This window comes from Cyprinus carpio, chromosome B7 (assembly GCF_018340385.1).
Source record: "Cyprinus carpio isolate SPL01 chromosome B7, ASM1834038v1, whole genome shotgun sequence".
NCBI lineage: Eukaryota > Metazoa > Chordata > Actinopteri > Cypriniformes > Cyprinidae > Cyprinus > Cyprinus carpio.
The window spans coordinates 36,189,051-36,202,196 of record NC_056603.1 but is presented as its reverse complement, the minus strand read 5'-3'; the positions used below and the strand labels follow the sequence as shown (position 1 = coordinate 36,202,196).

Genomic DNA, 13,146 nt, shown 5'->3' with positions numbered 1-13,146 from the left:
TTTTTTGTATTATTTGTAAATAATAGTTGAATCATAAGGCGTAGGGGATTTGTTACTTTTCTCAGGCTAATTTAAATAAGTTGGTGTGTTATTTTTTCTCATTTGTTGTTTATTTCACTTCATTGTTCTATCCCAACAACATAAATGCCCCACTGAAACGTCTAGAATCTTAATTTAAATGTAAAAATTAAATTAAATGTAAATAGTCCATAAGATCAACTTGGATTCATTTATATTTTTTCTATTGCATAGGGGAGACAAGATAGTCTTATAACACAATTATTTTAATATCTATAATCCTATTTTTTGTGTGCGTGCTGTGTGTCTGAAACTTTTAGAACCTTCCCATATTTGTTACAAATGAACATCCCTTAATTAATGTCAAGCACAAAGTACTGTACAACCTACTCCACTTCTGAATGAGTTTTAGGTGTGTTGTCATGCAAACAAGTGCGTTTTGAATTTTGTGCATGCTTAATTTTTTTTTGTTCAAAACAATTACTATGCCATTCTTTATCACCACTTCCTGCCAAAATTGATCCCCATTTTATTTCAAACATTTTAATTTCAAATGCTAACACAATGTATAGCAAATATTTTAATTCAGTGCATAATTGCAAATAAAACTGGAAACAAATATACATTTTTGTGTGGGTTATCTGCCCATCCATCCATCCATTCATTCATTCATACATTCATTCATTCATTTTATGTAAACTCTTTATATTTTTAAACAGACACAACTTCAGGATGGTGGTGCTCATGTAGGAGAGTGATTTCACACTGTAGCTCATTCCTGCTGTGTTGTAACCTTGCATTTCTCAATCAGCTCTCTGTTCGTTAGTCAGTGCTGACATGGTTACTCTCTTAAAATTCCCACAATTAGCTGCACATATATTCACTTACTGAAAGAGTCATCATGACTTTTGCAACATCTCGGTTTGACAGAAATAGATATGACTTACCGTAATATGTAGGTATTGTAATAATAGAATGTTGTTAATAAATGCCAATGACGCGTTAATGCACAATCACACCATGCACTGTCCCAAAGTTTAGTAGATCAAGGGCCTTGCTAGTGTCAGATCTGTGTTTTGACATACGGCTGACATTATGACAGAGGAGTGAAGTTTACAAATGCTTCGAGGGTCTTAACTTGATACCATGATTGCAATACAGTGAAATACTGCACTATTAGTAGCTTTATTTATTTTAAATAACTGTAAACTAAAGTTCTCATGCAGAAATATTCAGGAAACAAAAATGTTAGCTAGGTTGCCAATATACCTTCCTTTGAAAGCAACATGAATTGCTTTTACAAATGTAATGCTTTGAAGAGATTGACGTTTGGTTAAACTGGTAAGTCTACACCTGTATTTGACAGCGCCATCTAGTGTGCCCTTACTGTACTCACATTTGCATCAAGTGTGATATTCTTTCCTGTATGTTTCTATTTTATTTATATTGATACATGTTTCTATTTTTATCCTTTACAGTGCTTTTTAAAGCTTGTTAAAGGGATAAACATTTCTCAAATATTTAAATATAGTCATCATTTTCTCATCCTCAAGTTGTTCCAAACCAAAACGATTTTCTGCAATGCAGGGTCACTATCATGCCCTTTTATTGTTCCATGGATGAAAGCGATTGTATGAGCCCCAGCGCAAAACTGATGTCGTCCCTTCCACCCCACAGCTTACAAGAACAATCTTAAACACGTTTAATTCAATTTGATACTTGTCACACTACTATGACACATTAGCAGTTTATAAATTGCACTACTCAGCTGAGGGCACTAGAGGGGGCAGAGTGTAGACGAGTAGTTCAGTAGGCTACGTTCCTCTTTTATACTTAAAAATGGGGTATGGAGGGGAAATCTCAATATGGAATACATATTTTACTCTAATACACGCTGGCTACAGTCATTGCCTCCCTTTTATTCAACACTTTTTGCACTCTCCGTTTGCCAAGATAACTCCTCTGAGTCTTGATACCATATCTAGTCACTAAATCACCACAGTTACTCATTCCATTTAAATTCTACTTTTGTATAAAAACTTACTGTGCATATCACCGTTAAGGTCAACGTGCAATACTATAAATGGTCACTTAAGTCAGATTGCAAAAAAATAAATCACTATTTCCCCACCACTTTCAATTGTTTTACTTCAATGAAAAGATGGGATTTTGTCAATTTATTTGAATGTAAAATCAAAAGGATAAACAATGCTGGATTAATTTTCATAGCCTTATTTGCATAATTTACCAAGGGGGCCTATAATTTTGACTGCATAGACGTATAGTGAGACCGAAACGACAATGCCTTATCTTTGAAGGCTGTTTTAACTTCATACAAGGTTATGCTTGTAATCAACAACCACTAAGATTGTAATCCTGCTGCTTTTCTTGTTCAGTATGCATTTGTTAAATCCTATCTGGTATCCTTTTTGCAGCATAATTACTGAGTAATTGTAATTTTACAGCATGTACTCACGATAGTTAGGATTAGGGGGCTTTCTTCTGCACAATTTACTGTTCTTGACGCAAGTATATGTAATATGTATAACAACGTCACTGAAAAATAAAGTGTTACCAGTTTGACTTATGAACGACCAAAATTTGGTCGAAACCAAGATTATTCCATGTTCCAGTATACTGTGAGATGTGCTGTAGACTGAACACTGTGAAACAAAGTGTAAAAGTAATTTGTTTAATAAAATATGCAGTGTAAAACAATGCCTAAACAAATCATAACTATATAAAAGAAAAACATTTTCAAAAGTCAATAACATCCTTGCAGCGGAGAGGGGAAAAATGACAGAAATAAGACTGCAAATATCATACAAAAAGTTTTTGAAAAATCAGTGCTTTTCAAAAATGGTAAATTTACAGTATCATTCATGCTTTAGATCAATCTTTAATGCCAAAGTTAACAAAAGGTTACAAAAGGGATTGCATAAAACACAGCTAAACAGCTTTGGACAAACATCTTATGGCGTATTATAGCTTCTTACCTACTGAGCAATCAGAGAAAATATTCAAAGTCTTCAATTGGGAGCTTCATTTAAAGAGGACGAGGAGAGGGGAAAAAAAGAAAAAGAAAAAAAATAATGTCTCCCATGAAAAGAAAACACTTCCAAAGAATCTTTGTTTATGCTGATGCATGACCAGTGCTATTTTTCCAGTTACAACTTTAACCATAGTATGCAAATCACCAGACCATGAAGTGAAATAAAAATCTCATATTTTTGCACTTATAAACCATCAATGTTCCTCTTGGACAGAGAGAAGAAAAGAAAAAAAAAAACAAAAAAAAAAAAGATAATTTCCTCTTAATCCTCTCCTCCTCCAAACATGTCTGCCAGCTTCTTAAAGCGTGGGCCCCACTCATTGAGGAAGTCATAGTCTTGGTCGTGTCCTGAGCTGGAAGAGTTGATGGAGCTGAGTGAACCTGCATCTGAGCCTCCTCCTTCATAGTCAAACACCAGGAGTGAGTCATAGGGGGGTGCTGTAGGGTCGTTATCCGCAGCATTCAGATTCTGTGATACAAAGTTGTGTTATTGCCATATTTACATCTCGTTATAAAAAAATATAACAAACACAGACTTTAAACGTATCACTTACATCATCAATGAATGTCCCAATCTCCTCAGGGTTGGCTGGTCGAGGTCTATACTGAGGTGCTGGCAGGAAAGTGGGTGCTACATCATTTCGGAACACTTCAGGTCTGTTGTCCAAGCCACGATGCAACACACTCAGATCATAATCCTGTGAAGAAAGGGTTTGAGATATGAAAGAACTGCAAAGAAGAAACCAACTACAACAGCATGCAGAAGGTCAGTATAGTGTATACTGTAGTCTCAAGCCACTACAAATGTAACTGCACACAGGTTAGATCCACTGACATCTGAACGTTAAGTTTGCATGGAACCCAAACCAAAAAGTATTTTTATAAGATGACTATGCCTTGTTACAGACTATGGAACTCCGCAACAAGTATTTCACAAAGCTTCACAAATGCTTATTTTCAGCCATCAAAAGATGAAAAAATTTATTCAAATTAAAACCAACCTGATCGTCTTCTCCACCACCTTCCTCATCATAATAGTAGATGTTGTCTCTTACATCATCTTCAGGAAGGAGGGGTTCTTTTTTGGTACCGCTTTTTCTCCTCAGGAACAAAAGCAGAAGAAGAACGAGCACTGTGGTACAAAAAACACAACAGCAAACTTTAAAGTTCAGTAGTAATAAGGAAATAAACTGAAAAGTCAATTTCTGCAGTATAGTTTATATGCACAACACCTGGAAGACTAACTACGGTTACTAAAATGATCAATATAGAGCATTCAGTTACTGTATGCCCACTGCATTGACTATGACAATCAAGTTAACCAACTACAATTCATTTATTTAGCCTCAGTTGATTTGACTGCCACGAGTTAGGATACATAATGAATGAGAGAAACTACATACACAGCAGAGCCAAGATTCCTCCCAGGATCCCAAGCACTCCAGATAGTGCCATCCCTGCTAACTGTTTGTTAGCACACTGAAATTCATCCCCTGTGCAGTCACACACAGTTGCTTGAATGGAGCTGTCCTGATACAGTTGATGTTGATCAAACACTCTCAGGACTACATTGTACTCCCCCTGCTCCAACTGAGACTTGAGATGCAGAAAAACACCAGTTGCTAAAATGGGCACATTATAATAGTTAGACAAGTGTAGCCACTACCAACCAGCCAGCCATTTTAATGTGAAAGAATTAGATGAATTTCTTAAAACATTAGTAATTGCTCACATGTTTCATTCATTGAGGTGGACCAGTTTTTACTGGTTTCTCCTTGGGTCTCAACGCTAAAGGGTGCACCAAAAGGAGGACCATCTTTGTCCGTTATAGAGAGAAGAATGGGGGCTGATCCACGATTGCAAATTTTTATAATCCTTTCATTAATAACAGGAGCGTTGTCATTTACATTCTCCAATTCAATTATCAGGGTGCCTGTGCCAGTTGCTGGAGATAATGCTGCACACAAATACAAACAGATTAAAAAAAGGCTATGCTGCACAAATTCCTTCAACCCAGAAACACAAATTACCGTCATCATCCACGGCCAAAATGATAGCTCTGTATTTTCCATCTTTGACATAAGCAGATTCTCTATCCATAAGGCTTCTGACTTTAATCACTCCAGTCTCTGGAGACACACTGAGCCAGCCAGCAAGATCATTGCCCATTTTATACCTGGAAGGAACAAAAACCATACAGGGTAAAATTAGAAATGTTCATCAAGAACAACTTAAAGTGATAGTACACCTAAAAATGAAGATTGTCATTAATTTCTCACCCTCATATCATTCCAAACCCGGAAGACCTTCGTTCATCTTCAGAACATAAATTAAGGTATTTTTGATTAAATCTGAGCACTTCAATGGAACTACCACGCTCAAGGCCCAGAAACGTAGAAAGGACATTGTTAAAATAGTCCACATGACATCAGCGGTTCTACCATAAATGTTATAAAGCTATGAGAATGCTTTATGAGCAATGAAAGCAAAAATCTCTTTATTCAACAATTGTATTCTTCCGTGTCAGTCTCTGCCGTGTATTCAAAAGAGGACCATGACTCATGCATGTGGTGCTGCTGATGCAGGAGCAGTCATTCTGACATAGAGCCCGGATGCGCTGCGGTTTGTTTGCAAGCAGGGTAATGCACATGAATGCTTTGTTGGACTGTGGTACGTCCTCAGCATGCATTGAAGTCTGATGCAGTAGAGAAGAAACTACTGAATAAAGTTGTTTTTTTGCACACAAAAAAAATATAATTTTTTTTTAAAAAGTATTCTTGTAGCTTCATAAAAGGTTGATCCACTGATTTCATATTGACTATTTTAATGATGTCCTTACTACCTTTCTGGGCCTTGAACATTGTAGTTCCATTACGGTCCATGCAGGGTCAGGAAGCTCTTGGAATTCATCAAAAATATCTTACATTTGTGTTCTGAAGATGAACTAAGGTCTTATGGGTTTGGAACAACATGAGGGTGAGTAATGACAATCTTCATTTTTGGGTAAACTAACCTTTTAATGTTGGTTTGATCAGACATGGAGATTTAAAAATGTGAAGTTTAAAGTATATGCTGTGTTTTATATGTTTTATGGCTGGGTAGAAGTGATTTGACTGTTGGAAGGTGGTTCTCAACAGTTATACTAGTGAAGTGAATTTAGTCAGTCTTCTAAGCATTCACACCTAAACTGTTCGAAAATTACAGCATGTAAAAGAAATCAGTCAGAAAAGGAAATAATTTAAATATTTCATGTCTTACATTATCTTCTGTGATTTTCCAGTGTCTGGATCAGTGGCTGTATAAGTAAACAACTCCGTATCAATTGGTGCATCTTCAGGTTTGAAGATAATCTTCTCTTTTGGTTTAAACTCAGGAGGTTCATTTACATCTTCTACATTCACTGTGACCGTGGCAGTGGCAGTGGGCAAAGAACCAACAAATGGGTCATCGTTCTCAACAATCACAGACAGAACGTACTGCTTGGTCTTCTCAAAGTCCAGGGGCTAAATGGAAAAGAAAGTGTCTTTTACTAAAGTATGTCATCAGAACCAGTTGTCTGGGCAAACATAGGAGCAACACACAGTACCTTTACAGTGGTAATGATGCCCTCCAGCTGGGTGGGTCCAGTACTGACATTGAAAAACCCACCCTTGTCACCACTAATAATCCGATACTTGGTTGACCAGGCTGGTGATCCAACTTCATCTCCATCAGTAACTGTAAGTTTGGCCACTTCATAGCCTACTTTATTCTCTGGGACAGATACGACGTGCTAAAAGATATATATGGTGTGCGTATATAAGAATTAATGAGTTCAAACACCTACAAGTGGTTTGAGTAAAACAATTTTAAATACATAAATATACATTACCGAAGATTGCTCAAACTGAGGAGGGTTATCATTGCTGTCAGTAATTGTAATAACAGCTGTGCCAGTGGTTGGATAACCCTCTCCTTCCATGTCAGTAGCCACAATTAACAAAGTATATCTGGGCCATTGCTGAAAAGAAACATAGCTGATGAGTTTGTTTACATGAAGTCAATTTATTACCACTTTGAGATTCATCAAATGTCACTTCTCACCTCTCTGTCCATGCCTGTTTCTCGCACACGAATGGTTCCAGATAAAATGTTGATATCAAACATGTTCGGTTTTGGAAATGGCGGCTCTTGGCTGACAATTTTGTAGCTGATTATACCGTTGTTTGTTTCTGGGTCATCTGCATCAGTAGCTGTGACTCTCATAAACTCATAATCTTTGATGAGAAAATAAAGACTAATTAGGTGGTAAAAGCTGCAGAGGCATTTGAAGGGAAAAAACAGCTAAAAGCCATTATATTGAGAAACTGCACCATACACTTACCTTTTGTAGCAGCTTCAGGAACATGTCCGTTAAAAGGATTTTCCGTAAACACAGGCTTATTATCATTTTGGTCAATCACATTGATGATAACTTCCATTGGAGTTTCTTTTACATTATCCACATCACGTGCCTCAGCATGAGCTACAAGCTAAAGAAATCAGAAGAAATTTGGGCATGTTAAGGGGCAAACAATGAATGGGTTTATTTACAGTGTTTTAGTCCATGTCTATTAACTTTAGGGGCTTTCGCACATAATAGTTTTAGAGACTTTGTTCTAGGAATTAGCCAGCAGGGTTGTTCCTTGAAAACCAATTTCTCCTTTGGGTTTTCCTGGCTGCATCTGCACCAGCAGCAGGAGCTCTGAAGTGGCTGACAGCGACTTCTTTATGTGTGGCATTCACAAATATCAACAACCAATGAATGGAGGACACTGTGATCGGATCAGTTTTTGTCCGTTGTGTGTTTCGTGATAATGTAAATGCACAATTTATGGGATTGAAAGAGCAAAATGTTGGGCTAAGAGACGACATTTCCCATGACAACTTGCAGTATTACATATTGCAGCTGAGAAAAGAACAACACTGCAGACAACATGTAAATGCCGTTATCACCATTTTCCATCTTTGTGGAGTACATGTTTACATGGCTTTTTAAAAATACCAGGTAGTCGGTGTTTCACGTGCATTTGGCCAATTACTGTACACTTATATTTCCTATAAGAACTGTTTGTTTTAGACCCTACTCTGTAGGAGCTAATTTAGTTCCCTCAAACGTTCCTGGAACTAAAACAGTTCCTAGGTGCTGCGATACAAACACACCACAAAGCAAGTACTTCTGCCAATAGTTCTAGAAACTATGAAAAGTTTCCTCTTGTGCAAAAGCCCCCTTTGAGACACTGACACTCAAGGGTAGTCCTAAAGAACTGACTTAATCTTTAGTAGATATACAAAATTTAAAATGCAAGGTCTCATGCAAACACATGACAAGAAAACTGTATCTAGCCATTTCATCTGATAAAAAGGACAGTTTTCAAATAATTAAGAAGGATCAGACAGTTTAGTGCTGAAATACACCAAGAACTAAATGTTGATTTAAATGTTATGAGATTAAAATCAACTCACTCTGTATGAAGCTTTTTTTTCTCTGTCCAGTGCCTGAGTGACAAAGAGATTCCCTGATAATCTTTCAACAATGAAAATCCCCTTTGGCTCCAGATCTGCACCTTCGCCTGTGACTCTGTATTCCATTTGAGTTTCCTTGGCGAAGTCTGACTTGATCTAAACACAGAAAGCAAAAAGAAAAAGTCAATGACAGACAAACCTCTCTGTCATACATCTAATTCTGAACAGTTCTTTCATGATTTCCACTTACCTGGACCAGCTTCATCGGGAATGGACCTCTGCTATTCTCAGGTACTTGGAACGGAGGAATAACCCAACCTCTCTTAGCTCTCTTAGCTCCCGTTGAAGACTTTGGAAAAGTCAGAACCTGATCAGATGGCGATTCCATCTAAAAATATAAATTAAATGTGTTAGTAAAAGACACTGAATGATAAACCATTTTTGTTTACAATTAAAGAGTGCAGATTTTGTAGTAGCATATATGAAAAACAACCAAAAAACATTTGTGCGTGACCAAGGCCAAGTATTATTAAATGGGGAGTAAAATTTTAATTTGACCAATTTAGGGTAATTTGAGAACCCTTCGTTTCCTAGCTTGATGTACATTATTCCACTATGCATAATAAATGGAGCAGAACACAGAAAGTTTAGGAAATCTTGGGCATTAGGAATTGCCCTGCATAAATAAAACATCTGCAAACTCATTTTGTGTTTATGAGACCAATGGGCTGCGACAAATCACATTCATCAGTATGGATGGAAAACTCAATGAATTTAGCACGTCTTCAATAATTAATTGTAATCATGTACAGAAATTAATAACCAACCATTTGAAGTCCCACAGTAAAGTACCAAACAAAAACTGAAGTGCCCAGTAGAGGTCAGGATTGCACTGTATTGCACAGCAGTTTCTTGCATGAAATGTGTTTGTACCTCTAGAGAGGAGATGTTCATGACTGTATCGATGTGATGTTCCTCATGATGGTGGATGCGCTCAACTTTGACAGATACAGTGTGCTTCTTGCCATTGGAGTCCCAAGCGTGCACAGAAAACACCTTGTGGCCTTCATGAAGAGTCACTTGTCTCTTCAGCGTTACAGTTCCATCCATGTCCACATCAAACCGCTTGTCAACGGACTGAAAGAGCGTTCTTGTTCTTCCATCGCAGTTATTGAAAGTTACTGAAAGTTCAAGAAAATAGTCAATTTATGACGCTTACAGCAGCACAGCTTCACTTCTTCACAACTTTCAATCCATCAAAAGTTTCAAACCAATAAACTAACAGATGTTGTTTAGGCATAAGGGGAAGCTACTCGCCAAGTTTGTTTTTCCACCCACAATAATAATGGTTGTTAAAGTGATTCATTGTAATAATGGGCCATTTATAACAAAGCTGCCGCCTTGTATTCCTTTGAAAGAACAAATCTCAGATTTGATGAAGGGGTTTTTGAGTTTCACTAGCTATGTTTTCATCTATTCTGATGTTTGTGAAAGCAATCATGTGAGACAGTTATGGTAGGTAATTATACCAAATCTTTTTGACGACAGACTTTGGCTCAGACGTTCCAAATTTATTAAAATACCATCTGAGAAGGCAGGCGATGAGATTGGTGAGCTGGTTAGTCCAGTTATCCAATTACATGATCTGCTGAGGCAAAGCCAGTAAGTTTGTTGCACATCAAGAAACTTTTTCGGTAAATGTGTTTCCAACTTTGTTAATTAGCATGTCTTATTGGATTAAAAATAAAACATAGCTACTGATGAGGTTCTGAGGGTACCCAAGACAACAAAGCACTGCATCCCATCATACTAAAGAATTTCAATTTGTAATATAAAGTCCTATGTTTTGCATGTGGCATAGCTCACAGGCACGCTTTAGGTCCACCATTTCTCAGCTTCAGAATAATGCTTACTGTATCGGTCCTTTTACTAAAACTACACAGCATAATTCATTTAAACAGACACTATCCCACTATACAGAGGTTTTGCAATGGCAGTGCTGCCATCCATTAGTGGTCTGAAAGGAAGTGGTGAAACCAATCAGCCCTTAAGAATAAGCCACCATTAGTGGGACACTGAAAGGATGCTCCCTTCAAGATGTACAGAGATAAACTACAGATCAGTTGAAATAAGAAACCAAATGCTGGTTAAAAAATAAAAAATAAAATAATTTAAGGTTTTTAAATTTCAAAAAGTTAGTATGAAAAGATAAATCAATATGGCAGCATGAAACTATTCCATACAAAATGGAGAAAAAAAAAAAATTCCTTTAACATACAGATAATCCACCCACCAGTTTCATTAAATGTTTTACATGACTAAATGTGGTCATGTTGTGGGATGAGGGGATAAAACGCAAAAATAAAACCACATGCAGAAAGTCTTTAACTGGAATCACTTTTTATGGAAAGTACCTGACTGAGGGGGAAAAAAACAGACAACACCACATGCAAAACCAATTACATTACATTGAAGTGTTAAATAGAAGTGTTAGACATGTTAAATACAAGGTATTACGTAAATAAAAATGACTAGGATAATATTTCAAAGATTGAAAAAAAAAAAAAAAAAAAAAAAAAAAAAAAAAAAAAGAAAAGAAAAGAAAGTGAAAATGCTTAATGTTAAATTAGTTGACCCTAATCTCCTGGTCCCACACCCACAGAAACTCACTGGCTGAGATCATCTGAATTAGTCACATTTCACAACACCTGCAGAGTCTGAAATCATGCTTCAGTAAGCACTTAAACATGATATTTCAGACTTTGATTAAACTCCTGACCTCACATCCTGACACGAGACCTAAAATGCGGTTTAATTCAAAATTTACAGGTTAAAAACAACAACTCTCTACCTCGATCACTGGTGTGCTTCTCAACACCAGGAAAGACGAAACTTAACTTACCTGCAACAAAAACCAGGGAATAACTTAACTCGATAACCAAGTTAAAGAACGTGTGGCTATCAAATGGTTAACGTACAGAGTTTTCTACGAACTAAAATATTAATTTTAACAGGTCCAGTAATGTGTTACATGCGACAAGATAGCCTTATAACGAAACACGAGCGACAAAATCAAACTTAAGGTGAGACCAGATTTAACGTAAGAGTTAGCATAGATAGCCTACAGCCTATATAGCTTTTTTTTTTTAAACCGGCCGAGTTAGTGTAGGCTACTTAGCTTTGTTTAAAAATATTTTAATATTTATTTTTTTTAAACAACAGTCGGTTGCTTTAACATTTTAATAAGAAGTAAAAACAGCCTAACTTACCTCTTCCTAGTCTTTTCCCCCTGTGAAGGTGATCTCGGTGCACTTTAAAAACGAATAACTCCGACTCAAATCCAGGTGTACATGGAGACTCCTCAGCATATCCACACGACAATACCTGACAAAGATTAAAAAAAAAAAAAAACAAAAAAAAACAATTGAATTAATAAAAAGTAAACCATAAGAAAAAAGTATAACAAACCGAAGTCTTCATTGTCCGAAACTGCTCGTCCATTTTCAGCATATTACTCGACGATCAAAAAAAAAATCTTACCTGACAAAGAAAAACGATAACTCCCAATCGCACAATCCTTACACACGCCATTCGACACGCTAAAAGTCTCGTAAAATCCTTCAGCGTCTTAATCCTTCGAAGTCTTTAAAGTAGCCTATAACACAGCTGTTCCTTCCAGCGTCTCGACAGCAGCCACAATTTGAGGAAATGGTCTTCAGCAGGTAGCTTCGGATCTGACGCACCCAGGTGACCTCGCCCTTCCGGTAATTGCCATGTCCAAATATGGATATGCATGACTTTTAGACACTCCTATAACACAGGTAAAAAAGGAAGATTTAAATCTTCGAAAATCCCCGGATTAGTGAACTACGTGTGAAATATGGACACTGGCGAAGTGTACGAGACCAGTCGCTTCTTAAACACCCAAGATAACATCTCACTCAACTCTGTAAAAGACTTTTTGTGCAACTGCTGTACACTCACTTCCCTTAAGTGAAAAACTCCATTCATGAATTTAACACTGAAAAATCCCCCTCCCCCCCCCACCCCACAGGCTGTTTTGATGTTGAAATTGATTAGGAATCATAAATCTGTTGGTAGATCTAAAACAAAAAGATCCAACTATGTTGTTCCTGTTAATATGAAACTGTATAGGGGAAATTGTTTATAGACTCCACCTGCCAATGGACACTACAGAATGAAAAATAAACACATTATAGAACACTCTATTGAGTTAGATGCTAATATGTGGAAAATAAACAGTAAAAACCTTGTGGTTGTGCTTGGCTCAGTGTAGTCTGCTCATATACAGTAGGCTATACAAATAGTGTCTGTTCCCAATGGATCCCATTCACATACATGCAGTCATGTTAACTCTGAACAATTTTTAGCTTCCAGTAAATCATATTGCACATCTTCCACAGTAGTTACTCAGCTGATATGTATTTCTTGTGACCCTGATGATTTACTTTAAGGTTGATGCAATGATAATGACTTTCGTAGCGTCACCAGGCCCCTTCCCCCGACAATTTCACAATGACCTCCCTAAAAAGGCCTATAATGCTTGCTTTGTATTATATTATTGACCTTAA

General features: G+C 36.9%; 1 protein-coding gene across 1 annotated transcript; it reads right to left on the bottom strand.

Moving 5' to 3' along the window:
- Positions 1-2,696: 2,696 nt before the first annotated feature.
- LOC109104773 (B-cadherin-like) lies at positions 2,697-12,290 on the bottom strand. Its single transcript, XM_042728458.1, has 16 exons — positions 12,095-12,290; positions 11,824-11,938; positions 9,488-9,735; positions 8,805-8,942; positions 8,555-8,710; positions 7,434-7,581; positions 7,154-7,326; positions 6,942-7,070; positions 6,657-6,842; positions 6,329-6,573; positions 5,101-5,246; positions 4,803-5,027; positions 4,474-4,692; positions 4,072-4,202; positions 3,625-3,768; positions 2,697-3,539 (listed from the first exon to the last, which is right to left on the bottom strand). Exons 1-16 carry the CDS (start codon positions 12,143-12,145, stop codon positions 3,333-3,335), a joined length of 2,661 nt encoding a protein of 886 aa, XP_042584392.1. The 5' UTR covers positions 12,146-12,290; the 3' UTR covers positions 2,697-3,332.
- Between the last annotated feature and the right edge of the window lie 856 nt (positions 12,291-13,146).